The 26,298-nt window shown below is 54.6% G+C and overlaps 14 protein-coding genes across 14 annotated transcripts; 9 read left to right on the top strand and 5 right to left on the bottom strand.

Annotated features, from left to right (window-relative positions):
- Positions 1-492: 492 nt before the first annotated feature.
- On the top strand, positions 493-2,540 carry PG994_012594 (uncharacterized protein; the record flags this gene model as incomplete). The annotated part of the gene is made up of 3 exons (XM_066864003.1): positions 493-902; positions 1,365-2,079; positions 2,172-2,540. The coding sequence occupies 3 exons, from the start codon at positions 493-495 to the stop codon at positions 2,538-2,540; spliced, it is 1,494 nt and encodes a 497-aa protein (XP_066710151.1).
- A 533-nt stretch (positions 2,541-3,073) lies between these two features.
- On the top strand, positions 3,074-4,697 carry PG994_012593 (uncharacterized protein; the record flags this gene model as incomplete). Its single annotated transcript, XM_066864002.1, has 3 exons — positions 3,074-3,303; positions 3,642-3,901; positions 3,955-4,697. 3 exons carry the CDS (start codon positions 3,074-3,076, stop codon positions 4,695-4,697), a joined length of 1,233 nt encoding a protein of 410 aa, XP_066710150.1.
- A 434-nt stretch (positions 4,698-5,131) lies between these two features.
- PG994_012592 (beta-lactamase/transpeptidase-like protein) lies at positions 5,132-6,941 on the top strand (the record flags this gene model as incomplete). The annotated part of the gene is made up of 3 exons (XM_066864001.1): positions 5,132-5,663; positions 5,832-6,081; positions 6,143-6,941. 3 exons carry the CDS (start codon positions 5,132-5,134, stop codon positions 6,939-6,941), a joined length of 1,581 nt encoding a protein of 526 aa, XP_066710149.1.
- A 506-nt stretch (positions 6,942-7,447) lies between these two features.
- On the bottom strand, positions 7,448-8,147 carry PG994_012591 (uncharacterized protein; the record flags this gene model as incomplete). The annotated part of the gene is made up of 3 exons (XM_066864000.1): positions 7,448-7,681; positions 7,763-8,001; positions 8,126-8,147. 3 exons carry the CDS (start codon positions 8,145-8,147, stop codon positions 7,448-7,450), a joined length of 495 nt encoding a protein of 164 aa, XP_066710148.1.
- Positions 8,148-8,184: 37 nt separating this feature from the next.
- Positions 8,185-8,603, bottom strand: PG994_012590 (uncharacterized protein; the record flags this gene model as incomplete). The annotated part of the gene is made up of 2 exons (XM_066863999.1): positions 8,185-8,404; positions 8,446-8,603. 2 exons carry the CDS (start codon positions 8,601-8,603, stop codon positions 8,185-8,187), a joined length of 378 nt encoding a protein of 125 aa, XP_066710147.1.
- A 1,010-nt stretch (positions 8,604-9,613) lies between these two features.
- Positions 9,614-10,573, bottom strand: PG994_012589 (Di-copper centre-containing protein; the record flags this gene model as incomplete). The annotated part of the gene is made up of 4 exons (XM_066863998.1): positions 9,614-9,730; positions 9,924-10,073; positions 10,156-10,253; positions 10,327-10,573. 4 exons carry the CDS (start codon positions 10,571-10,573, stop codon positions 9,614-9,616), a joined length of 612 nt encoding a protein of 203 aa, XP_066710146.1.
- Positions 10,574-11,749: 1,176 nt separating this feature from the next.
- On the bottom strand, positions 11,750-13,076 carry PG994_012588 (short-chain dehydrogenase/reductase family protein; the record flags this gene model as incomplete). The annotated part of the gene is made up of 4 exons (XM_066863997.1): positions 11,750-11,873; positions 11,957-11,977; positions 12,068-12,551; positions 12,662-13,076. The coding sequence occupies 4 exons, from the start codon at positions 13,074-13,076 to the stop codon at positions 11,750-11,752; spliced, it is 1,044 nt and encodes a 347-aa protein (XP_066710145.1).
- Positions 13,077-13,978: 902 nt separating this feature from the next.
- On the top strand, positions 13,979-14,788 carry PG994_012587 (short chain dehydrogenase; the record flags this gene model as incomplete). Its single annotated transcript, XM_066863996.1, has 1 exon — positions 13,979-14,788. The coding sequence occupies one exon, from the start codon at positions 13,979-13,981 to the stop codon at positions 14,786-14,788; it is 810 nt and encodes a 269-aa protein (XP_066710144.1).
- A 520-nt stretch (positions 14,789-15,308) lies between these two features.
- On the top strand, positions 15,309-16,988 carry PG994_012586 (uncharacterized protein; the record flags this gene model as incomplete). The annotated part of the gene is made up of 1 exon (XM_066863995.1): positions 15,309-16,988. The coding sequence occupies one exon, from the start codon at positions 15,309-15,311 to the stop codon at positions 16,986-16,988; it is 1,680 nt and encodes a 559-aa protein (XP_066710143.1).
- A 626-nt stretch (positions 16,989-17,614) lies between these two features.
- PG994_012585 (uncharacterized protein) lies at positions 17,615-19,446 on the top strand (the record flags this gene model as incomplete). The annotated part of the gene is made up of 5 exons (XM_066863994.1): positions 17,615-17,745; positions 17,858-18,450; positions 18,530-18,913; positions 18,970-19,084; positions 19,173-19,446. 5 exons carry the CDS (start codon positions 17,615-17,617, stop codon positions 19,444-19,446), a joined length of 1,497 nt encoding a protein of 498 aa, XP_066710142.1.
- A 336-nt stretch (positions 19,447-19,782) lies between these two features.
- On the bottom strand, positions 19,783-21,434 carry PG994_012584 (uncharacterized protein; the record flags this gene model as incomplete). Its single annotated transcript, XM_066863993.1, has 5 exons — positions 19,783-20,055; positions 20,245-20,527; positions 20,571-20,712; positions 20,754-21,100; positions 21,136-21,434. The coding sequence occupies 5 exons, from the start codon at positions 21,432-21,434 to the stop codon at positions 19,783-19,785; spliced, it is 1,344 nt and encodes a 447-aa protein (XP_066710141.1).
- Positions 21,435-22,269: 835 nt separating this feature from the next.
- PG994_012583 (uncharacterized protein) lies at positions 22,270-22,602 on the top strand (the record flags this gene model as incomplete). Its single annotated transcript, XM_066863992.1, has 1 exon — positions 22,270-22,602. One exon carries the CDS (start codon positions 22,270-22,272, stop codon positions 22,600-22,602), a length of 333 nt encoding a protein of 110 aa, XP_066710140.1.
- Positions 22,603-22,706: 104 nt separating this feature from the next.
- PG994_012582 (glycoside hydrolase) lies at positions 22,707-22,926 on the top strand (the record flags this gene model as incomplete). Its single annotated transcript, XM_066863991.1, has 2 exons — positions 22,707-22,836; positions 22,859-22,926. The coding sequence occupies 2 exons, from the start codon at positions 22,707-22,709 to the stop codon at positions 22,924-22,926; spliced, it is 198 nt and encodes a 65-aa protein (XP_066710139.1).
- A 929-nt stretch (positions 22,927-23,855) lies between these two features.
- Positions 23,856-25,209, top strand: PG994_012581 (uncharacterized protein; the record flags this gene model as incomplete). The annotated part of the gene is made up of 4 exons (XM_066863990.1): positions 23,856-23,954; positions 24,019-24,179; positions 24,271-24,724; positions 24,766-25,209. 4 exons carry the CDS (start codon positions 23,856-23,858, stop codon positions 25,207-25,209), a joined length of 1,158 nt encoding a protein of 385 aa, XP_066710138.1.
- Positions 25,210-26,298: the final 1,089 nt, after the last annotated feature.

The following is a 26,298-nucleotide window of genomic DNA, read 5'->3' as shown; positions in this document are numbered from 1 at the left end:
ACGAATGCTCCATGAATTTGCGGCCGCTTTTTACCAACTGCTTAATGATTCGATAAAGAGATAGCCAATAGGCTGGAACTTCGATCGGCAATGATTTTCTGGACTGATTTGTATTATTCCCCATGCTGGGCTGAGAGAAGAAACAACATCCTAGATTGGTGTCGATGGCTCTTGCCTTCCCCTCCTTCGTGGGGCCTTATGCCTCTCCTTCCCTCTACTTACTGTACGATCGGATCTTATTCGATGGGCCAATTGACTGCACGTCTGCCTCTGATCCTGTGGGGCTGTTGCCTAAAGGTGAGTACATCAATGTAAGTAGGAAGGTAGGTACTGCGGTACAGATGCTGCACCATCATCAATCAACATTGAATGTTTGTGGGCAGGTACATCTTCAACAAAAGTGACATTGTCCCTACTTGTGTCCAGAAGAACACAGGGACCCTCGCCACACCAAATCTACTTCACCGAAGAGTAAGCGGCGAGGTGACAGCTATGGACTTGTTGCGGCTCCCCGGCGAGCTCATTCATCAAGTCTCCCGGCTCGTGGATCTCCAGGATCTCATGAACCTGAGCAGCGCCAACTCTCAGTTTCGTCGGCACCTAGCCCCCATCATCTTCCACACCATCCGCTTCACCAACCTACAGGCGGATAAGGACGCCATTACTCATGTCGTTTCGCAGTACGGAGCGCATGCCAGGAAGTTGCATTTGGATTTCCATCTGAGACCAGACAAACCCCAAGATGGCGCCAATGCAGACGAGATACCAGAAACTCTTGCTGGCACAATATTACCCGACTTCACCGTCCAACTGCTAAGCGGCCGGACACTTCCTGGAATACTTTCATTGTCTGTGAAGTTTGTCTCTATCGATGACTACTCAATTCCAACTGAGATATTAGTGTACTACAGTGAGGTTTTACCCAAAGACGAGACTGCAAACATCAAGGGGCTGGAAAGTCTGGCTTGTCACCAAGGAATTAGCACAGCCCGTTTTTGGTGACGGGCTTTACTTGTGTAGCTTCCAGTGATTTACGTCTCGTATATGCACTGTACAGATAGCAGAAGCCATCAGACAAAAGTTTGATGGATCATACCAAGCTAGGGCTGCATGCCGAAACCGAGTGCGGAGCTTAAGTTTAGGGGTAACCTCCGACGCAGAAAATGCGACAGGAACCGTCCGAAGTAATGCTCGAAGCTTCATATCTGAATTCAAGATACATAATCTCAACCAGACACAGTACCTCGACACAACGATACATGTTATTGCCACTTCTGAGCGTCCCTTTCATTGCATCTCAATAATTTTTGTTGACGCAAAACCCTTCGCGACCAACTCATCACCGCAATATATTATATCACGAGAAAACGTCGTCCCCTCATCCGCCAATCCCAACCCATCGACACAACCAAGCCCGTCCGTCCCGAAGATGTCCGCGGCCGCACCATCCTCATCACCGGCGGCGCCTCGGGCTTCGGTGCGAGCTTCGCGCGCCACTGGGCCGCCCACGGCGCCCACGTCATCATCGGCGACGTACAAGACGCCGTCGGCGAGGCCCTGGTTGCGGAGCTACGCGCTTCTGACGGGGTCTCCTCCCCGCACCAGCACTACCGGCACTGCGACGTGACGTCCTGGGAGTCGCAGGCCGCTTTCTTTCGCGAGGCGGTGGCGCTGAGCCCCCATGGTGGGTTGGATGCCGTCGTGGCGAATGCCGGGATCTCGGATACGGACTTCTCCTTTTGCAGAGCCGGGGAGAAGAAGCGCGGCGAGAGCGATGACAATAGCAGCCCTTGCCCTGGCAAGCCCGATCTCAAGTGCCTAGACGTCAACCTCGTGGGCGCCGCATACACGGCGCACCTCGCCATGTACTGGCTATCCCGCAACCCGGGCAGCACCGCCCACGACCTAGGCAAACCCCGCACGCCCGCGGGCCCAACCACCCGCGACCGCCACCTTCTCCTGGTGGGCTCGGCGGCCTCGCTGTGGCCCGTGGCGCAGTCGACGCAGTACACGATGAGCAAGCACGCCGTGCTGGGCCTGTTCCGGTCGCTGCGCGGGATGGCCGGATGGCAGTCCGGCGTGCGTGTGAACCTGCTGTGCCCCTACATCATCCCGACGGGCATCGTGCCGCCCTCGCGCGCGTCGCGCTCGCGGGTGCCGCCGTGGGCAAGGTCGACGCTGCCGTCGAGGCGGCGACGCGGTTCATGGCCGACGCGGGCATCGTGGGGCGCGCGCTCGTGGTCGGGCCGCGGGTGCGGGTACGGGACGATGGGGAGACGTACGAGGTCATGGAGATTCTGGAGGGAACTGGCGAGAATGCGCAGAAGGAGGAGGAGGAGCAGAAAAAGAAGAACAATGCGGAGGATGGGTTTGTCACTTCGTCGTGGGAAGCATACGCGCACGACTATGAGTTGGTCGAGGTGACGAATAGGAGGATTCTGATGATGCTGAATCAGATTGAGACTATGAGGAAATGGGCTGGATGGGTGAGGGATATTGTCGTCGTAGTGGGGATGATTTTGGGGTTGGTCAGGGATTGAAGGACAACCCAGTGTTGTCATAATACTGGGGTAAAGATCCTTAGGGTCATCAATGTGGCAGTGCAACTTTCTGTCGCCAGTGACGAGTCGTCACGCGTAATCCGACATTTCGGAATCTCTCAGCATCATCACCTTATCACTCATCAAGCAAACACCAAATGGAGCCAAAAGAAGCAATCGAAGTCCGGACTCCCGGGGTGCCTCTACTGAAGACGTGTCAAACATGTTTCCGGGCCAAGATTCGATGTAGAAGGGCCGGAGATACAGGCGCATGCGACCGTTGCTTACGGCTGAACAAGCCCTGTGTCTTCCGCCCCGCTCGCCGCAACCATGGGCGACAAGAGGGGTCCGTCAGCGATTCCAGATCGCCGGCGCCTTCCGCAATCCAAACGGCGGATCAAACAGGAGGACTCACGGAAAGGACGCCAAGCGCCAATACCAGGTTGCCGGCGGCTGAGCCATTTGACCCTTTCTGTCGAGGATTGCTGTCTCTCGAAACTGGACGGAAGCTTTTGGACTACTTTGTCGCCAAAATGACGCCCCATTTTCCCTTTGTGGTTCTTTCGGAGCAGGTCTCCATCGGCGAACTTGCCCGGGACCGACCATGCACGTGTCTCGCGGTCCTCGCCGCCGCCTCTCATGGGCGGCTCAAGCTCCAGAGGTCACTGGGCCGTCTTCTCAATGAACTCATCGCCTGCAGAGTGGCATCGGGTCCGATCCACTGCCTTGACATGCTGCAGGGACTTCTCATTAATGCAGCTTGGTAAGTGTTGTGCTCCAGGAAGCCGGGCGGAGGCCCTCTCTCGCTAACAGCTTGTTATTACACAAGGGCCCATTACCAGCCCAGACCTCGAAAGCATACCCAGCACCTCCACCTTGCCACGAGTATCATTTGTGATATGAGACTGGATCGGCCGAGGCAGAGACCGGACTTATGGGTTGTCGACAAAGGAAAATATCAGAATGGCCTGCACTGGGACCCGGATGAGATGAGAGCATTAGCGGGCGCGTACTATCTATCTTCCAGGTACTTGGCCCTGCAAAATATGGACGTTCTCTTACAGAAAAGAGGTCATAGCCCACTGACATTTCTCATACTAGCTCATCCGTGTTGATGCAGAAGTCCAGGCATGTCGGCTACACCCCGTACCTGTATGATTACTGTGAGCACCTGGGACGACAAGCCCGATGTCCGACCGACAAGCACTTGTCGTATATCATCCGCCTGCAGAAGCTCATAGAGGACATTGACTATATGATGACGAGCGAGAGCACCACCAACGCGGCCGCCGAAACGGAAAGGGTCAAGAAAGAATGCACCGAGATTAGGGTGTCATTGCCATTTTCCCTTCACGAAAGCCGTAAACTTTCCACTTTTTCCTACATGTATTCTGTGCGACTAACAACCGGACAGCGCCTATCAATTTGCAGCTCGAGCTTCTCGAGCTTCTCATCAGCCAATCATCCTTGGGCGGCAGCACGTTCGGCGTTGACAAGTTCCACGAGATCCAAAGCATGAGCGACGGCCAGTCACAGTTTCTCAACTGGCTGTCCACCAGCATCTCCGCGGTCCGGTCCCTGATCAACATGGTGCTGGCTCTGCCCGCGGGCGAAGAGCGGCCGGTCTCGAACACGATGTGGCTCGCGCTCTACTGCGGCATGGCCCTCGCGGTCCGGCTGGATCTCCTGGCGGCCCACAATGGTCCCCTGGGCAAGGCACACCACCTCCGCCGCTTCCTCGACATGCCCAACACGCTGCGCCAGGTCGTCATGCGCTCCGAGTCCGCGGCCGGCATCGAGGTGGACGATGTGGGCGATCGCGACGTGTTCCACCACATGGCCAATCGGTCGCGGCGCTTGGAGGATTGGTATCTCGAGCGCATCAACCGCGGGCAAGGGCAACAATCACTGAGCCCGGATATTCGCATGGAACCGCAAGGGGACGGAAACGATACAGCAGAAGCTGCTAGCGGCTCGGACACCGAACTTGGTTTGATATTGGACGCAGACCATGCGGCAGATGCGAACGTGCCCCTGGTTGAAGATATCGTAGGAACCAGCCTTTACTATGACGCAGATATGGCCTTTGGCAATGTCTTATTCGGAGACGCGCTGGGATATTCGGTGGACTTTGAGAGATGGACGACACTCGAGTGATTGGTCGGAGTCTTGAGTGGAGTCAATATGCCGTTGTGAGATCAAGGGTAGATGGTACGGACACGGACACGGACACGGTAAATGATGTGGAGCCCTCATTGCAGGGGTACGTTCCTGAGCAACCCTGGAAGCACTTACCAACAACGCCAATCAAGTCATCGTATGAGTCCCATCTAGATACGGGTTATTGTACGGGCCGGTGTCGTGTCTTGTTAGGGCTGAGTAATCCCGAGGCTGCCGCGGTGCTCCATGGTTAGGCTACATACGGACAAGGCCACCGCGAGCCATAAGACGCCGTCTATAAGAGGCTGGCCTATTTTTATCTACTCACCCATTATCCATTCTTCACAGATGGATATCGAGAAGCCAAACCTTATTTGCCATTTATCTCGATTTCATTTCACATGATGCCTGGTCTCTCAGCAGCAGTAGCCATGGCTGGGCTTTCTCTGAGCTCGGTGGTTAGTGCCCAAAGCAACGACATACCTTATTCGGCATGCCCGTTGATCGGGACATACTACCCTCCTCCCACCTTTTCTCGATCATCGGAACCATTCAAGAACTTGAGCTCAGAGTTTACCGAGACCTTCAACCAGCTGATCGAGAAGGGCGGCAGCGACGTCTACGGGCCGATTACTGCCAACACCACTTCCTTTTCCGTAGTCATGTTCATTGGCGCAGAGTCGATGATGGAAGACCCAACCATCTTCGAGTACCACTACACTTCACCCCAGTACCAGCTTGATATGGGCACGAACCTCACTTCGGACACCAAGTTTCCTGTCGGTGACGTGACAATGGTCTTCACGGTCTATGCATGGCTCGTCGAAATGGGCGAAACTTGGGATACCCCTATTACGCAATATCTCCCGGAGCTGGAAAAGGCGTCAAGCTCGGATGGAGTGGCCTGGAAGGAGGTCACTATTGGCTCCTTGGCTGGGCACATGTCCGGACTCATCCGACAAAGTAAGGACCTCCCGAATACTACAATCATGAAGGCCCCGCCACCACTAACACATATAGGTAGCTGAAGCTTGTATTATAGGCCACGAATGTGAATGGGAAGGTACATGTTCTTTGCCCCTAAGTGGGCAACAGCATAAGCTTTTAACAGCACGTGCTGACGATCAGTAGCTTTCGCCAAGAAGCTCACTGTCGATCCTTTCGTCTTCCAACCGGACACTACGCCAATGGTTTCGTACACAGCATTTCAGCTCCTAGCATTCGCGTTGGGAAGGCGTTCTGGGGTTGACGGATATTCTATCGTGCTCAAAGACGCCATCCTAGACCCTTTGAATATGACATCGAGCGGTCTCCTGAATCCAGATATGAAGGATATATTTGCCTCCATGGACCTAAGCATGACACAACAAGGCGAGCCAGCGTATGCCCCTCATCCAATACCAACAAGGAGTCTGTCCCCATAGCTAACGTTACTTGATCAGTGCACTCTCCCTCACCAGCACCATCACCGACCTAGCCCGAGCCGGCAACGCCATGCTCAACTCCCGCCTCCTCCCGCCCGCCGCGACCCGCCGCTGGCTGCGCCACAGCGTCGACTCCTCGAACCTCCGGAACGGCGTGGGCCGGCCCTGGGAGATCTACCGTTCCGGCCGCTCCGCCATCGCCCCTATTCTCGACGCCCGGGCCAAGAGCGGGAGCATGGGCGCGCACTACGCCAGCTACTTCGGGCTCGTGCCCGACTTCGGCGTCGGCTTCGCCATCCTCGCGCACGACGGCGGTAACGATCGAAACCCGCTCGATCTGAATGTCTATGCGGACGTGGTCAGCGAGGTATTGGGGCGCTTGCAGTCCATGGGCGCGGCCGAGACGGCGGCGCGCTACACTGGTACTTATCGGGGCGGCAGCAACGACTACAGCGTGGCTGTGCTGAATGTCACGAGCGATGGGCCCGGTCTCGCGGTGCAGGAGCTCCGCGTCGACGGGGTCGACATGCGTGCCGATACTGCGCGCCAGTTGGGGATCAGCAGCGTTGCCGACCTGGACTTCCGACTGTACCCGACCAATGTGCACGAGGTGGACTCGCACACACATCAGTTTGTGGCTGTGTTCCAGGACCGGAGCGCGCCGGTCGACGCGGGGACGCCGACGTGCATCACTTGGCAGGAGGCCGGGGCTGCGGCGGGGGTCGAATATAGGTTCGTTTTCAACTTGACGGAGGATGGAATGGCTGGAGAGTTCGGCAGCTCTAGCGGTGGATTTAGTCTGGAAAGGGCTGCATGATCAGAAACCGGGATTCAAACGTGAATTTCGGTTTGTTTTCTTCTTTTCTATATGTATATAGAAAATACAAATAACAGAATACGTGCGGATCTGTTTCGGTGAGAAACAGATCTCATCATTCAATCTAATATTATCGCTATTATGACATGAAAAGGAGCGCAAAGTGATTCTCCGTATGATCGTTAAGTCGTTCAAGCTGTACACACTCCTGCCTCGCCCATCCACCTTCAAAGCTATCGATGTCAGCACGAACAGGCCAAAACAGGTCAATCTCAACCTTGCAGAAGTGCGATATCAAGGACTTTTGAATGCGATTGAGAGCCTAGAACCATTTTCCATACAGAATAGCACAATGAATACCTACTAGGAAGACGTGCATCATTTATAGCCATTGAAATGACCTATTACGCATGCTAAGAAAACTAACAACGATGCGTATACACCTCGATGGTTTCGTTTAAAGCCGTTGATAACCCCGTAGAATGGTCTCCGTGTGCTCAAGTTGATTACGATCGACCAAGAGCAGCCTCCCTTACCTGCGCTGTATGGTTCCAGATGGTCTCGCCTTGGTTTCGCTCGTGATAGTACTTCAGCACCTCATTGTCAGGGACCACGTCATTCTCCTTATTAGTACGCGACGAACCAGGTGAGATGGATTCGGTCGACAAGAGATAGGCATGTCGCTCTCCAGATTCAGACAAGGACTTGCCGAAGTACACGATGATCCAGCCGGAGATGACCTGGAAGGCCGAGGTCACGGCCCATCAGAAGATCCCATCTTTCATGGAAGGATAGATCGTCCGAGGAGTGCCAGTATTGACAAAGCCCGGAGTCGCATGGATGAAGGCAGTTTTCTTGAGGGTCTCGTTTGCCGAGAGATAGTCGAACGCCAGACTAGTACAGATGGTAGTATGGTCAACCACGGAGACGATACCCCACTTCTTCTCCAGCCCAATGTCCTGGTCGTTGATCCTCTTCTCTTTGGTACCATTAAGGGTAGAAAGGACCCGGGGCTTGGGCGATCGATGGATGAGTGGTAAGAGGTTGGCCAAGATCCGCGCTCGACATTAGTATGACACTGCAAAGCACTCCTCCAAGCCTTCGTCCGCATCTGAAAGCATGAGACGGTAAGTATTGGGTTGGCTTACCGGAGGGTGGCTTCATAGGTAGATAAGTTCACTTACAGACTGCACCTTGGAAGGGCATCCCGCCTGGGCTCATACAAAGATAATCTACCCTCTCCTCAACGGCGAGCTCTATTGGCGACATCTGAAGAGCAATCGGCGTCGATGCAGGATGAGACGAACGTCGCTATATGCGGCTTAAACGCATAGGGAAGATCCGGCTTCTCAGTGGAGTTCACGACCACGCTGGCTAGCCCGCCGATGACCAGCAGGTTTAACAGATTCACGATATCCTCCTTCGACTCGCCGAGGATGTCGCAGGACCGCGCGAACTGGACGCTGGCCAGTCAGGGCGGCAGCTCCGGATGAAGATCTTGTACTTGTCCTGGACGACGTCGAAAAGCGTGCTGTACTCGCGGCGCGTAAAGATGGAGCCGCAGCTTTTCCCAACCGAGAGAGAGGCGGCAATCTCGTTGATACCGAGCTGAAATCCTTCCAATCCCCAAGAGTCCCGCCTGGTGTTAAATATTAGTGTCATAGCCAATATCTTTCAGTACGTATTTATACCGCTATCAGAGCAACCAAAAGGAATATGCGTAAAAAGGAATGATCCAATGTGTGATGACAGATTATAACTATATAGATCACTAGTAATAAAATACTCGCCAGTGGACGGTTGACTACTGGTTTTATATAAACGATTTAATCGCAACTACCGGTACAATTTTCAGATTAGTGCATAAGGCAAACAACTCCGAGGCTCCCTGCAGGTTGGATAGGGGTTCAATTAATGCATTCGAGTAATATTGCAACGCCCTGCAAGGTGGCCCCCGTTACTATTGACACTTTAGCAAATCGTCCTGCAGTGTGAAGTCAGAAGGCGTACACTCAAGCCACCACTACAACGGTCGGGCGAATCTTACCGTGATGGCTCAATTACGAAGTGAGATAGCGAAAGTCCAATCATCGGACAAGAAAACATCACGCGTCCAATCAGGGGCCAATTAGGTATCAGACCATGTTTATTGATTAACTCTTCACGTCAGCAGACGCGAGACCGCAACCGAACCTTTTATGATCGCCACAGTACCCTGTCTCAACTAGGTACATTCAACTATAAACTGAGGCAAGTGGCTCTTTTCTTTGGTTAAGCCCACAAGGATGCACTATATACAACGATGTCGAAGACGACTTGTGTTGTGGCTAGGGGATTAGAACATATTATTTACAGTTCCAGGTATGATGTTTGGCAGGCATTTACCCAGGTAGAGCAGTAGTACCAAGTACACGAAAACAACCACCACCCAATTCTAGCCTCTCGCTGACGTGCCATCGGAAAGGGGGACCCAGTGATTATTAACTCCAGACTCCAGCCTCCAGAACAGCATCTGCTCGCTTTAAGCTCTATTTTATGTACTCTGTATATATGTATCTCTATATGTTCAATTGTTTCATAGCCCGTGATGGGCACGGTGTTCCATGCATGGTAGGGGCCTACAATTAATCTACAACAGAAGAAGCTTTGAATTTCCAATGCGGTGCTTGGCATTAATATGTGTAACACAGTTCACCGTGGATGGTGTCCATGACCCCGCGGACCGTGAGATCTTCCCCTAGGCCGTTCACAGGCAGGATATCATCGAGGGTAACCTCCCTGGCATCGGCCTAGTGGAGGTGCGAGGCCTTTCCATTGTAATCTTCCAGCCTCGTGGAGTCCATCTGCTTCCATTGCCACCAGAGGTGGTCGATCTCACCGTGATGCAAAAATAACAGGGGATCTGTGGTTCTTGTCAGTAAGAGAAACTCAGGCACATGTCAATGCTGCAAGTTAGCGGAGAAAAAGTGACAGGCTACAGACCGTTGGGGAGGTGGTGGGGTTCATCTCTCCTGGGTTCATCTCTCCTCCGAGGCAGGCGTGGATCGCCCCGTGCGGTCCACCTTCGAGCGCCGTGTGGTAGACAGCAAATTCGGCGGAGAGACAGAGGCCGGCGGTGTCTTGGGTCCAGTCCTAGTATCTGATGGGGACAGGGTCAGTAATTCGGGAGGGAGGATGATGATGAACGTAGATGGAGATGCTGTGAGGGATCTACGCATGTGCCGGGTCCTTCGTAACCGCCTTCGCGGAGGGCGTTGTTGTAGACATGGACGAAATACCTGTTCCACGGGAGGAAGGGCGCGCTTCCGTGAACTACACGGCACAGGTGTCAGCAACTCTCACACGGGGGTTTCGATATTTAGGAGTGCAGTCAGTGTAGACTGACTGTAGGTGTTGTAGTTGAAGTGCACATAGGGGAAGTCATCATAGAGGGTGGTGTTGAGACCCATCTTGGAAGGCTTCGTTTTGAGGCACAAGACGGCATTGATGAAGCTCTGTTGGTCTGCAGCGCTCAATTGACGCCACTCGACCCTCTTGGCCGGGTTGGTGCAGGTCTCTCGAGGCTGGGTGGTAGGCAGGGCGACCGCTGGGGCTATGGCACCAGCGGCTGTGGGCATTGATAGGAACTTCATGCTGGAAGGGATGCAAGTACCGATAGATGCCTATACAGCGAGGGAAAGTGAGTGAGTGGCTGGTATGGCGAGAGAGAGCGAGCGTGTGTTTATTTTCGATCTGTAAGAGGATGTGTGCTGATGATGGTGATTCAGATTTCGGGATAGAGGCGCAAGCCTTTTGCTTTATAGTCATATATCTACCCCATGTGCCGAATACTCCTGTGATACAAATCTCGCGTGGTACTGACATTCTGTTAGCTATATGGAGATTTACCGATCGGAACGGCTATTCCCCCCGAACCCACTTGCACAGCCATGGAGCCCGGTCAGGGGAAAAAAGGGGACCAGACCGCTTCTCGGACTCACAATACGAGGCAGTCCCACCATAGCAACGAATTTCAAGACATCATAGGGCCCTGCCCCTTCGCCATACACTCCATCGACTGAGGTTCGATCCGGCGATTGCAGCTTCTCGGATACAGGTTTACTAGGTGACCCCTAATCATCCCAACTATCGCATGATGCCTTCATGGTTCAAAGTTATCATGGCCGTTTTCTTTCTTTCTCTCTTCACGCCCTTCTTATATTGCCGTGTGTGGCTACTGGAGATTTCAGCCAAGATTTAAAGCATATCAAGCACATGCAGCGATGAACATCCGTTAGAGAGTCTTGGCCAACAGCCCGTGGCAACTCATGAAACACACCTCTCGGCTTTGACCATACCGGGTGCCCCATCCGATCCCGTATCCGAGCAAGGCCCCAGGAACCTATATTTAGCTCCCGGAACCCGGAAGGGTTGACAGAACTGTTAAGGAGGCCGAAGTCAAAGTAGATGAACCACTTGTATAATTGTCCTGGTTCTCTATCATATCTATAATCTATAAGTCGAAAAGACCAAAGGCATTTGACAGTCTTTTTCCCAGCTTGTATCTAAATAAGAGCCCCGAATGCCATCTCATGGACCGCGATTTGACCCATAAGGACCGAAGGGCAAAGCTCAGGAACCAAGGTTCCCAAGATTAGTTTACGTCCTTCTCGGGGCTCCTTACACCTTAGTAGCCCAGCATTTTGGCTTGGGTCGACAGAAAGAATGCCGAGACCAGCCCTAAAAGCTCGGTCGTACAAGCTTTCAACAGATAGCAACTTGCAAGCATTAAACATAGTGCAAAGTGGTCCCTGTAAGGCAAGTAAGTCCTACTTTGGTGAAACGGCCGGTTCTGACAGACTCGCGAAGAAAGGTTCCGTCTCAGGGAAGGTATCGATCAGAACCTGCTTGGTTTCACTCCACACCCGCCTTCGGAGCTCCAACCCGAGTTCCCTGGACAAAATCAACGGTTAGCTTAGTACAAACTGACAATATATATGGTTGGCGGGCCGTAAGGTCAACCCCACAAAACTTACCGATCCATGTACTCGGGGTACCTGTGGACTCACATTGGTCAGCTAGCTGTTTTTGTGTCTCGATACTTAACCGTCAATTCAATTGTGAAGGCGAGGGGAGTGCAAACTCACGGTACGACGTCGTAGTCCAGCAAAAGCTTCCCATGCGACCCAGGAATGGGCAAACACGAGTTAACGACGGCGCGCGCGCTCATCTCGACGGGCCGACCGACCCACAGCAGGAACATCTTGGAGAAGATGCTGAACTTGCTGAGCGGCGAGGGGCAGACGCCCGGGTCGACCGAGTGGATCTGGATCTTTTTGTTGGCAATCTCCGGGGATGGCAGGCGCGCGCAGAGGTCCCGGAGCCAGCACGTGTGCACGATCTTGGCGAAGCCGTACTGGTTGCGCTTGTCGGCATCGCTCGTGTCGACGCGGTTGAGCTGCGCCAGGTACGACTCCTTGGCCGTCGCGGGCAGCTTGATGAAGGGCGCGTTCGACCGGATCGACAGGCTGCTGACGCTGCTCAACACGACCGGCGGCGAGCCTCCTGCCGTCTCATCGTTGTCCGCGTTGGCGGCGAGGAGTTTGGGCAGGATGAGCACGATTAGCAGGGCTGCGGATAAGTGTACTAGCTGCAGGGCTGATGGTGAATCATGTGATCTGATCAGTGATTCTGCGACTAAAGTTCAAGGGAGGACGGGTAGTTGGTTGGAGTTTACTTACTTTCTTCCCAGCCGTCCTTTGTCAACTTGGTATCCTTGTTGATGATGGCCGACCCCATGACGATGGCATCGATGCGGCCATATTCGTTGATGGTTGCCACGAATCTCTTCACGCTCTCGAATGAGAAGAGGTCCACTTCCCACGTTTTGATCTCGACGTCGGCATGTTTCGGCCTCAGCGTATCTGCCAGAACTTCTCCTTTCTTGACATTGCGGACGCCCAAGATGAGCGTCGCAATCTTGAGGCTGGCGAGAATGCGCGCGGCATCCGAGAGGATGACGCCCGTGGCCCCGATAAGCAGAACCGTCTTGCCCTCGTATGCTGCTGGGGTGGGCGGCGCCAATTTCGCCTTGCCTTGCCGGCGCCAAGCCTTCAAGGGCCAGGCCTCGGATGAGGGCACCGCTGCTGGCGGCATGATTGCTTATTTAAGTAAGTAGTCGGTATGGAGAGCGATGACACCAAAGGGAAATGCTTTCGGGCGGAGGGGGAGGTTAAAACACCCCCGAAAACCCGTAGGATCACTGCCCGCTGACTGTGATTACCCGCCCACACTGCTTTGGGAGGGATGCGTGCTGCTTACGGTCGGTCTTACATTTATCCCGCCTCGGCACAGCTGCATGTAATGGTGTCAAACCGGGATGACGCCGGGAGGACCGAAACATTCATTGATTAAGCTTTGGTAAGAATCAATAACTCATCCTCTGCTTGTCCCATATTTTGGTGGTGTGGAAGCGCAAGTAAGAAGAAGCTAGTTATTGGCTAATTAAAGCCGTTCCTTACCCCAACCTGGCTACTTCCCCTAATTGGACTGACTGGGGCCCTGGCGCTTTAAGTGGGAACCGATATCGAAACGGTCAAGCCCACTGCATGCTATGAAGTCAACCGCAGCCACATGGCAGTAGTCGTACTACAAAATTCGTTGCCGAATCAGAACAATGACAATTACCTAAGGTATTGGCATTGATGCACGGAGTGTATGTACAACTGTAGTGCACGCATATGGTGGAGTTGCACTTTTGCGTGCGACAGACATACACTGCATTCTTTGAGCTGAATCCAAAAAGATAAGGCACAGAGTAAGACCTGCCTCTTTCGGGTAACGGGCTGACGTTAACACGCCGTTTCGGAGACATGGGAAAGGTAAGACGCCCCCAATCCCCGGTGCTTACGACATCCTGCCTTAGAAAGAACCTTCGGCCATCCCGGGATAAGAGTTTCACAAAGCTGACCTCTCCCCGAACCCCAACACATCCTCAAACCATTTGCGTCCTCCACTGTCCCGTAGATACCATAATCTAGGCAAATCATCATCAAACCATGGCCTCACAGTCCCTGCAAAACACCACCGTCCTCGTGACCGGCGCCGCCGGCGGCCTGGGCAAGGCCATCGCGGCGGCGTACCTCGACGCGGGCGCCAACGTGGCCATCTGCGACATCCACGAGGCGCGCTTGGCCGAGACGCGCGCGCAGTTCGAAGGGACGGGCCGCTTCCTGGCGCTGACGACGGACATCACCTCGGAAGAGGCCGTGGACCATCTAGTCGCCGAGACGGTCGCGCGGTTCGGCCGCCTCGACATCCTCGTCAACAACGCGGGCATGATGGACGGCTTCGACCCCGTCGGCGACCTGTCCAAGGCCAACTGGGACCGGGTGCTCGGCGTCAACCTGACGGGCTCGTTCCTGTGCATGAAAGCCGCCGTGCGCGCCTTCCAAGCGCAGCCACCGCCGACCAAGACATCGTCCGACAACAAGTTCCGGGGCCTGGTCATCCAGATCGGCAGCAACGCGTCGACGATGGGCACGCAGTCGGGCGCCGCCTACACGGTCTCGAAGCACGGCGTCGCGGCCCTGGTCAAGAGCACGGCGGGCTTCTACGGGGACGCGGGCATCTACGCGGTGGCGCTCATGATCGGGGCCATGCAGACCAACATCGGCGAGGGGCTCGCGGTGCTGGGCGGGTTCAACCAAGCGGCGTACGCGCGGTCGTCGGCGGCGACGGCGGACGGCGAGAGCGTGGCCGATACGGCGGACGTGGCGAGGTACTGCGTGTTCCTGGCGGATGCGCGCATTGCGGCAGGGGTGAATGGGAGCGCCATTACTTTCAACAAGAATTGGCCGAAGCAGTGAGGTTCGTCACTGGATGAGTACACGCCATAAGTTGGCACAGTCAGATGAAATGGAGGCAACTGAAGTAGGTTACGGGTACGGTACTGTGTTCCATGTAATTGCATGTGGGTAGGTACATACAAATCTATTGGGCTAGACGTACCTTCCCAATTATGTCTTGCCCGTTGAAGAAAACTCAGGTTCCTGGCTCTCGAATCCATTCTAGATAAGTGTATTGGGAAGGAGCAAGGTGCATATCATCATCTTCAAATTCAGGCAGGCGCATTTAAAGGTTGGCTTCTTCTCAAATTACGTCACCTATAATGTCAGTCTTGGTCCAAGTGACGGGAAGGCGAGGATACGGTGAAAATTCCCCTTCCCTATCATCTTTGCAACCGCGCATCTCTGGCAGCTCTACACCAGTTTCTCTCAGCCAACCATCTTGATCTCTGCATCTTCTTTCCCACCGCATCGTCAGCAATCCCTTTTATACTTTAACAAAACACTTTTTCTTTGCTTCTCTACTTTATCATCTTGCACCATGGACGCTGTAGAGAAGTTGTTTCAGACTTTCCCCGACCCCGAATCCGCTGAGAAACTTCGTCGCCAAATCCAGAACACCGACAGCAAGACATATGAGAAGCGTGACGCCGACCAGTTTGCAGGCCTACCTCAAGCTGTGGCTGACTTCGCCTCGGCTGATCCTGTCGATGCGGACCATGAATTCATCAAGCAATCGATACAATACGCTCTTGGGGATGGGCGAAGCTTCAACCTGCTGCTCTTTCGCCAGAAGATCCTGGAACTCAGCCTCAGCAAGACGGAGATACCCGACGATGGCTCGGCCAAGTCCAAGCAGTTGCAGTATTACAAGTGGATAGGCCAAGGCCGCAAGGACCCGGGTCTTCTCTGCTCACCAACTACAGATGCTAGCCACGACAGTTCTTCCTTGGCTTTCCTTCACTCCCAGCTGGCGAACTCGCAAGCGTATGCCGCTTGTGGTGCCAGTGGCGGACGTGCTTGCACTGGCTGCCGGCTAGCGCTTGACTCGGATCACTTCATCTTCAAGACAGTTTATTGCAGCAAGGAATGTCAGGCTGCTCACCGGCAGCAGCATAAAGCACCATGCGATTCGCGCAGGGTCATTGGGCGTGCAGCCATTCTGCTTCGCAGCCTCTTCCTCATGTTCAAGGACTTGCACTACAGCGACTGCATTGAGCAGGTCACGAGTCGGGACGGCGTCCTGTACACCACGATTGGCAACCATCGGGAGAACGCCTCCAAGGGTCGCCAGATGATTCGCCGGTTTCCTCGCAAGTTATTAACGCCAGCGGACGAAGACTTTGAGACGGTCCAGGCCATGCAACTGGACACCGAGGTGTTCGGCACTTTCGCGTGCATCCTCAATTTCTTTTTAGACCCAATCTGCAGGTGGGTCGAGGAAGTTGAGATATATACCCGCAACGCACATCGACCGATTGTTGTGTTGCAATCGGGGTCTATGACAAGCTGTATGTCCAATCCCCACTTTGCGCTACGAGTGACGCTCCATTCCGGCGAGGACGTGGTTGTCGACCTCACGGGCGCCAAATTTGGCTGGAAAGAGCCAGTTGGCCCTTGGGGTATCTGGGAGGCTCAGCGAGTATACGGGGGTGTCAAAGCCTATTACCGAGGGTATCTCTCTGATTGGCAGAAGAAGCGAGAAGCCGAATGGGAGGCAACCAATTCCTGGTTAGCGGAGGTAAGTAAAATTGGGAGGAGCCAAATCGGTAAAATGCTTGGTGCCATCATCTACACCGTCAAGAGTCAACACCCGGACTTAAAAGGCTCTGTTGCAGGGTTTCTTCGCCTCCGCAGCCGCAACTACGATGACGCCAGCGCCGAGTTGGTGGAAACAGCCAGGCAGACATTGGCGGCCGGTCTTATCGAGATACTGACGGCCAAGAAGCTGCGTATGTACTGGACGCCTGACTGGGCGCTTCAGGTGACAGTCACCAAGGAACAGGCCGACCATTTGAAGCCGGCATGGCTGAATGATGCCGATGCCGATTACGAGGAGAACAAGCACGACGATTCCCAGTTGAAGAAGATTTGGATGCAACGTTGCCTCGACCATCAGCTACTCGACTCCTGGTTTACCCTGGGCCTAAGTCCGGGTGTTGAGGTAGATGATGAGGACGATGTGGATGATGCGGATGATGAGGATGATGAGGACATTTAGCGGCGAGTACGCGTGGAATAGCGCTGAAGGTAGCATTAGTGGCTTCCTGTTTATTAATTACTCCTGCTAAATAACCTCGAGCGAACACAATATGTACTGGAATAAACGCCCGCCAAAGCCTTTAATGTGTACTTACCATGGAATCAACGCTGGAATAGCCGTTGAAAAACTGAACTGTTGCAAAGTTCTTGAACGTTGATTTCGATTGTTATTCCAAAGTTCACTGGCACTTCTACGGCGCTGCGTAGACGGGATCCGGAAAGTTTGACATTCCCAAGTCCACCCAGGCCCGCAAACGGCCCAGAAGACTTATCAGCAGCAGCATTCATCGTGCATGGCCGAACAAGTTCGTGTTTGGTGCCATTGGTAATCTGGAAAAGGTTTACCCACTTGAGCCCACTGTAAAGTTCACGATTGGTGTATCTGACATGCTGTGTCAGCTCGCTGATTGGCGCGATGTCGATCGTACCTGTCCGTTTCGTATAAGAAGGCCATGTATCGTCCGCCAGGTGTCGGGGTACAAGACGTCAATAAAACCAACTGCTTCTTCGCCATTATGACAATGTTGTGTTATCAAACATCACAGCCGGTGTTGGCATCTTGCACCGTTTCACTGCATATGTAACATGGCTGCAGTGATTGCGACGGTCCTCGCGGGCCTCCTCGCTCTCTGCACCTTCGTGGTGATGTTCCGACTCCTTCTCTCCCCTCTCCGTCACATACCGGGCCCGGGTCTCGCCGCCGCCACGCGCTACTGGTATGTGCGGCGGCTGCTCAAGGGGAAAATCAACTTGGACATTGTGGCCGCTCATGATCGATATGGTATAGACGCTCAACCCGTCTTACTCAAAACTACTTAGTTGACTCAGTGTTGACTTAGGTCATTTCGTCCGCATCGCCCCCAACGAAGTCAGCGTCGGCCATCCAGATGGCCTGAGAAAGATACTGCTGGCTACGCTCCACAAGGCGGAGTGGTATAAGATCGCTACCTTTCCCGTAGGTCTCCTCACACTCCATCCCGACTGGAGGCTACCTCGATCCTATCCAGATACTGATGAGTTAATGCAGGATGGGAGGTTCTTCAACACATTCGCCGAGACCAACCCCAAGGCCAAAATGGAGCTCACGAGGCATATCGCTCCCGGTTACACCATGAGCAACCTACTGCAAGCCGAGCAGGCTATCGACGCCAATATCGCTATGCTCCTGAGACTGGTTGGACCGCTTCGTCGAGAGCGGAGATCCGATCAAGCTGGGCGACTACTTACGGTTCGCCACCAACGACATCGTGGGGGATGTCCTCTTTTCCCGTCCCTTCGGATTCCTGAAGAAGGGTGCCGACATCGCCGGCTCCCTGGCGAACGCCGAGGTCCAGATCGCATACGTGTCGGTTATGGGGTTCTTCCGCTGGGTGCACGTCCTGCTCTTGGCGAACCCGGTTGTTACCTGGCTCGGCATGTAAGTCATTGCATTTTGCTGCTGCCTCCTCCCCTATGACCCGACCAGTCAAGGTACGTTGTCTTCTGCATACTAACGATGAGCCGTTGGCGACAGCGTCCCTTGGGGCCATACCCTCAGCACGGCCAAGAAAGCGCTCGAAGACCGCCAGAAGAACCCGGACGGCCGCTACGATGTGTCGGCGCACTGGTTCCGCATGCTCCGCGAGAATCCAGGCCGCATGCAGCGCCACGAGATCGACTCGGCGGCGTTCAACGCCATCTCGGCCGCGACCGACACCGTGGCCGCCACCATCCAGGCGTTCCTGTACTACCTCCTGCGGCACCCGGAGTTCCGGGCGCGTGTGCAGGCGGAGATTGCGGCTGCGGGACTCGAGGACCGCGTCATCTCGTACGCGGATGCCCAGGGGTTGCGGTTCTTGCAGGCTTGTATCAAAGAGTCGCTGCGCTTGTTTGGGCCGGTGACGAGTACGTATTATTCGTTGCTTGTCGAAGAGTTTCGCACTACTGATTCGTGTCAATAGTGGGATTCCCGCGCGTGGCCCCCAAAGGTGGCATCACGATTGGAGAGCAGACGTTTCCGGAGGGCACGACCCTCTCTGTTCACCCTTGGGTCATACATCTTTCGAAGGAGATTTGGTGAGTTTCAGCTCTCCGCCTTTTCAGCATTAGTGTTGCTTCCAGTAGGCACCGAGACTAGCCGGAACCTAAGTAACCTGTTCAACAGGGGCGAGGACGCAAGAGAATTCAACCCAGACCGCTGGTTCGGAGAGGACGTGGCTCGGCTCGAGAAGCACTTCATCCCGTTCAGTCTGGGGTACGGGTCCTGCCCTGGCCAGAACCTGGGCCGGATCGAGTTGTCCAAGATCTGCGCGACGCTGATACGCAGCTACGAGTTCCGCCAGGTGGAATCGGAGCAACAGATGCAGTACGAGGCGTATTTCGGCTTGACCGCGCACATGCCGGCTTGTTATGTGAGAAAGCAGGGATGGGGAATGTGATGTAGGGTTGATCACTCGTCTTTTAGTTTGAGTTCTTACAGAGGTGCAAGGTATCGGCATACGCCTCCGCCAAGGTCCACTGCAGGTCTGAACTACAGTTTCTCTTGGCTCTCTACAAACACATTTCAGCGCAGGGGACTTCAACAGACCAGTAGCTCAGCATCCCTGTTGTCATGGTGGCGGCTTCCAGCCACTCCAACAACATCAAGGCTCCGTGTCTCGCCGCCATGCCCAGGACCAGCGTGCTGCGGGTACAACACCGCATCATGAAGCATGTACCATGATGCCTGTGCAGAAACACCGGTTGGTTGGTGTGAAGCCGGCGGGCGTGTGTCTTCAGTCCGCGACGGCCAATATCCCGGACAAAAGGGGAGTGCTCGTGTTGGGGGAGCCCCTAGCGAGAAGTTGGATGGCGGCCATCATAAAGGGCCAGTAGATCAGCTTCCATAGATCATAGAGGTGACCCCTCAGTAGGGCCCGGCAGATGTGCTCCTCGCGGTCTTCCATTCGGGTGCTACTAGTTTCCCGGCCGATCGACGACTCCTTGGGCAGGCTGTCCGCCCATTGCCGTGCTTGGCGCCCGTATTCGGGTATCATGCCGGCCAAGACCTGTAAGAAATGTTTAGTGTTGCAGCTGAAGGCAGTAGTAGCGGCGTTGATAGTATCACACAAAGAGGAGGGAATGATAACATACTGTGCGTGCAGCGTCCTCTACTCTCTGCCGAGCCAGCTATTCAGTCCCCACAAAGAGATCTCGGCGAGGTAGAACAGCCAAGAGCCGCGCGCACGAAGATCGACTGGATCGGTAAACCCGTCCGGCGTGCCGACCCGTGAGGGCGGTGGCGTCGGAAAGAAGGTAGGGTACGGAGTGCAGGAGCCAGTGGGGAAGTCCGTCGGAGAGAGCTCTTGCCGAACCTCCCGCTCCGACTTCCAGGCCGACCAGTACACGGCCTGCTCCAGCATGTCGTCGGCCGAGACCTCGGCGGCGCTAAGGCTGGTGATAAAATCTTGCGCTTTCTGGGCGCTCTTAGTCAGCAGGAAGGGGAAGCCTTGGCAAGCCGCCTTGGCAAGCCGCCAGGGTCTGGGAGAAGTAGCGCCAAGCCTGGTCTGGCCTGAACACGGACATGAGGTAAACCCCGGAAAGGAACAGGCACTGGGTCCCGACAATGGACGGCTGCAGAAGCAGCGGGGCCCATTCGCTTCTGCGCCGAGGAGAAGAAGACCTCCGCGTCACGGTTGGCCCAGGTGCCGGGTGCCACGTCGTGGCTGGGGCCCAAGGGGGTAGAGATGCAACTCAGGGCGCGTACCAGCAGGGGTGAGGCAGGAGGCGAGCGACCAGTCCCAGCCCTTAATAAACGCCACCCTGACGAGCCTTCGAGTCTCCGTCTCATCGAGGATCGGATTCTTGCAGTGGACATGCATGAAGAACCGGTCCGGTAGCTCGTTGAGTCCTGGTTGCTCCAGCTCAGCTAACCCTACTAGTGACCCGATCGATGTGCCACTGCTCGGGGAAGAAAGGCAAATATCGACAGGCGAGTTCGTCTCGGATCGAGATAACCCGGAAATCTCTGAGGTGGGGGTCCATTCGAGGATCTGCTCGAGACGCTCGGGAGTACGCTCCGCACGGAAGGGATAGAGACGGATGTCGATGTAACTGCTTCGGGGCTCTGTATGGAGTGGTCTGGGCACCTCCACTGATAAGGGTTTGACGCCCAGATCAACGGCGCCGCACTGTCGGTAGGGTCTTTCCGGCGGGACTTAGGCTGTACAATCAGGGGCCAAGCCGCCGTTCTGCCGGCCGACAGGCAGATCGTCTTCACCACCGTGAGCAGCGTCGGGCGGCTGTTCGGCTGCTTTGTTTGCTCCTGGCTCGCGGGCCGGATCAACAGGAAGCACTCGCTATGCGTGAGCCTGGACCTTGCCACGGGCGAGATCCTGGGCGAGATGTCCTCGTCAGCCAGCGCGACCTTTATCGTTTCCAAGCTCATCCTGGGGCTCGGTTCGGGGTTCTACCTGAACCCTGGCCTAAGATGGTCACGTCCGAAATCTCGCCTCGTCGTGCTATGGGGGATCGCCACCCTCGGCGTCAACCTTGGCATCGCCATCGGCCAGCTCTCTTTCCAACGCCGTCATCAGGGTGTTCGGCGAAGGGGGCGGGCGCCTGGGCGAGACCAGCAGCACGGGGCTCCGGTCGCCGATCGTGGCGCTCGCGACGGCCACGCAGCATGGTCAATCCGGGACGAGGGCAACCTCACGGGCAAGGTTGGCTTCATCTTCGCGGGTCTCGGTAGCGCGGAGTTGGGTCTATGTGCTGGAGCTCAAGGCCGCACATTTGATGAAATCGACCGTGTGTTCCTCCTGGGAAAAAGGGAGTCATGTGATGACAGCTTGGGTATGACGGCATTTGAGGGGGGTTACTGTATTCACTGAAATGGCATTGAGCCCTAATAAATTTCCGAAATCCAGTTTGACACGTTCAAGCCGCCATGCCAATGCTGCAACATGAACTGCGGCAGCCCTCTCCATCGACAAAAGAGTACCTAGGTATGCTTGCGAATGCGGTCTGCTGTCGAGGATCCTCGGAGCTGTCGGTAAATTTAGGTGGGGTCTCAATGCCAAGAGTACGTACTGCCTAGCTAGTCGCGACACGCCTTTTCCTGGGAGCCAGGAGCGCGAGTGGGGGGAATTATGTTTTGGCTTCGCGGTGTACCTACGGCATACATTGAAACTTGATGTTGGCCTGCACCAAACAAAACACTCTCCTGTGTTCTTACCAGCGTCCTGTGTTTTAACCAGCGACATCGCGAGACTCGGGTGTCAAAAATGGAAGCCCTGTCTTCGGATACGAAGAGGCGACTGCAGCGCGTGGACGACCTGATGCTGGAGATCTACCAGACCCGGGCGGAAATGCGCTACATCGACGCTGCAGCCATCAAAGCGGGCCCACAAGATATAACCCATTTGATTCCATTCTACCAATCGCTGAAAAACTACCGTCACTTCATCGATCCCCTGCAGCCCGACGCGATGACCAAACCGGAGGGCGTCGTCCTCGTCCACCGCTGCGTCGAGATCTGTGCTCGGCACAACACTACGTGGCGCTGGCCCTGGGCGACCAGAACCAGGACTGGCGCTGCCGAGGGCAGAGATCGTTAACGACAAGAGGCTTGCCCTACTACGTACGCGAAAAGGTCGCTATCTACGTCGAGACGGGCATCCGCTGGTCCATCTGGCTGTACAAGGACATCGGGTACTAGGGCATGGTGTACGCGGACCCGTCTTCGGCCTACATGCAGCTCGTCCAGCCCTTCGTCGAGAAGCAGGAGCAGCTGGGCATCGACTTCTGGGGGGGGGGGCATCGTCAACAAGAGCGCTGCCGTTGGCAGCGGCGTGTGCGACCCCTTTGTGATAGCGCATCAAATACATGGTCGGCCCGCGCGAGACGCGGGCGAGCTGGAGGAGCTGGCGCCGAGCGGCTAACTTTGCCCTGCGGAATTGCAATCAGCCGGGGAGGGGGTGAACTGAATGAAATTCTAAGGAACGACATCTTGGGGAAACATCCAGGGCAACATAATGCAGTATTATGAAATGAATGCAAGACCTGAACATTAAAGCGTAGGTCGTGGTTATTCTGGAGCCAATACTCCAGATTGCACTTAGCTAAGCGGACCACTCGAAGCTGCCGGGTACCTTACTTGAAGAAGTAGGCTTTTATTGGGCTTGGCGCTGCGTCACAGTGGTCACTTGAGCAGATTGTGGGTTCATGAATGGCCGATCACTTAGGCGGTGGCCTAGCAACAACCAGACCGGAGCTGTAGCCAGGGCGCCCCAGGGTAAGGTCAGGCAAGTGTGGCTAGTGATGGCCAATTTGTCCGTATTGGGTAGGACCGTGGACCAAAGGACGAAAAGGGCAAGCGCTGGAGGCCGCGCAATCCGTAGTGCCGTCCGACAGTACTACCACAATCAGATGACCAGTACTGTATCAACAGATAACAGACCGAGATGTTGTCTTTATGGCCACACCTCATGTAGCGACAGACGAAATAGAGTAACTGACTCCAGATGAAGTTTGTTCGATCACTAGACCGATTTGAATCATGTTCTGGGGGTGGCTAATGGCTGCTCACAAAGCCCCGATTGCTACCCCGGCTTCCCCACTTCTCTCCTGCGTTGCTGTGGTGGCGTAGCGTCACAGCTGCCTTGCGGCCCCAGCTTGGGCCAGGCCCTGCGACCTGCTTATCTCGGCGTCTCGCGCATGAAACACCCTCCGAGTCGTCATACCCAGAGTTCCCATCTCTCCCTCTCATTCCTCCAATAATCAACCATCATCTTCCCATCAACAACAATCAACATCTCCTTTCATTTCGCATTAACGCTATCATTTCGAAGTTCCCATCGAGCCGCCCATCATGAAGGGAGCTCTTCTGACGGCAGCTGCGCTGCTTGGCTCGGCCGACGCCGCAGTCCACAAGATGAAGCTCCAGAAGATCCCTCTCGCGGATCAGCTGGTGAGTCCTAGTCGCTTGATGCATCGCTGCAATGTAGCAACATACTGATGATGTTCATTTGTAGGAGTCCATCCCCATCGATATGCAGGTGCGAGGACTGGGCCAGAAGTACATGGGTGGTAGACCCGAGAGCCACGTCGAGGCCATGTTCAAGGACACCTCCATGCACGCTATGGATAAGAACCACCCCGTTCCCATCAGCAACTTCATGAACGCTCAGTGTACGTCCGAGCCCCCCCATATTCTCTTTCCCTGCAGCCGATCTCTGATGTGGTCTGACTCACGCACGTACTGACATTAATCGCTTGGGTAACAGACTTCTCCAAAATTTCCATCGGCACACCCCTCAGGACTTCAAGGTCATCCTCGATACCGGTAGCTCCAACCTCTGGGTTCCCTCCCAGCAGTGCGGCAGCATCGCCTGCTACCTTCACTCCAAGTACGACTCGTCCTCGTCGTCGACTTACAAGAAGAACGGCACCGAGTTCGAGATCCGATACGGTTCCGGCAGCCTGAGCGGCTTTGTCTCTCAGGACTCCATGACCATCGGTGACCTGACGGTTAAGCACCAGGACTTCGCCGAAGCTACCAGCGAGCCCGGCCTTGCCTTTGCCTTCGGCCGATTCGACGGTATCCTGGGCATGGGTTTCGACAGACTCTCTGTCAACGGTATCGTCCCTCCCTTCTACCAGATGATCAACCAGGGTTTGATTGACGATGCCGTCTTCGCTTTCTACCTGTCCAGCAACAACGGTGAGGATGACTCCGAGGTTGTTTTTGGAGGTGTTGACGAGGACCACTACACGGCAAGATCACCGAGATTCCCCTCCGCCGCAAGGCCTATTGGGAGGTTGATCTCGATTCCATCTCTTTCGGTAAGGAGACTGCTGAGCTCGAGAACACTGGTGTCATCCTGGACACCGGTACCTCCCTGATTGCCCTCCCCACCGACATGGCCGACCTGCTCAACAAGGAGATTGGCGCCAAGAAGGGCTTCAACGGCCAATACACTGTTGACTGCTCTGCTCGCGACTCTCTGCCCGACATCACCTTCACTCTCAGTGGCAACGACTTCGCCATCGGCCCCAACGACTACATTCTGGAAGTTCAGGGCAGCTGCATTTCCACCTTCATGGGTATGGATTTCCCTGCTCCCGTTGGCCCCTTGGCCATTCTCGGTGATGCCTTCCTGCGCAAATGGTACTCCATTTACGATCTTGGCAAGGGTACCGTGGGTTTGGCTAAGGCCAAATAAACACCGAATGAGCTTTGAATAGTCCGGTTGCCTTGTTGGAAAGGGGCAAGGAGGTGCTGAGTATCTGCGCTGTTGTGGCTACAAGCCACACTTTCATGCTTTTACAGGTTTAATGTGGATCTGAGTCCACCGAGTCGTCTTAGATTGGTAATTGTGTAAGCTTCGATATAGCATAGGAAGCATCGTCGTTTCTCCGTCCCACCACTGTATCGATGTGTCATGTCCTTCGAACTGCTTTGATATTCTACTCGCCTATTGTGCTGTGCCACTGGATTGCTCTCTTCCGCCACTGTATTGCTGCCGGTCTACTGTATGTATTGTTGAATTATCCCATTCGATCGTTTTGACATTTTATTAGAATACCATATTACTCCATTAGTAAGGTGTGATGCGATTCATCTTGCCATTGGGTCTCTCCATTATACCGGTAGGCAAGTATGTTCTAATCCTTCGTCCTTACTCTTTCTAATATAATTAACTTGCATTACCAGGGCTGCCTCTGCCTCTTCTTCCTCTTCTCTGATTAAACAACCAAATCAGTCACAGTCAGATCAATTCATCTCTGTCCACCTTCGCACTCGCCATCTCCATTGCGCAATCGCAGATAGTCTTGCTACTTCTGCTTTTCCCCCGGTACTGCCTGACCAGAGTTACAACTGCAGGTGCTCTGTAATGTCGCCCGGGTAGGATTGGGATCACGCTGCAACTCTTCTTTACATCGCTGGGCATCTGTGGGGATCATCTAGCCCCTTGCTCTGTCTCTGATGGTGGCTTTCGGGTCAAGAGCTGGCGACATCACACTCTCCGGTACCTGGGACGACGACTTCACCCTGCTTTGGCGCCATGTAAAGCTTAGATACCACGGTATCGACATCTGGGATGTTGTCATAGAGAATCCTAACCAAAAGGGCGGCAGGTATGTTTCAATCACTGGTCCTCTTTTCTTGCACTATGATGAACTTGCATTACAGAACCAACGATGCTGAATTATGAGTATCACCCTTAAACGGCCTCTTGACTTCCCGACCACATGGGTATGGCCTGCGTTGTGTTCCTGCTCCATGTGCAGGCCTTACAATCCCCGAGAGC

This window comes from Apiospora phragmitis (genome assembly GCF_038363925.1).
Source record: "Apiospora phragmitis strain CBS 135458 chromosome Unknown utg000010l:1.0-9815664.0:9184709.0-9829525.0, whole genome shotgun sequence".
Taxonomy (NCBI): Eukaryota; Fungi; Ascomycota; class Sordariomycetes; order Amphisphaeriales; family Apiosporaceae; genus Apiospora; species Apiospora phragmitis.
The sequence above is the reverse complement of the archived record's forward strand: the minus strand, read 5'-3'. Positions and strand labels throughout refer to the sequence as shown.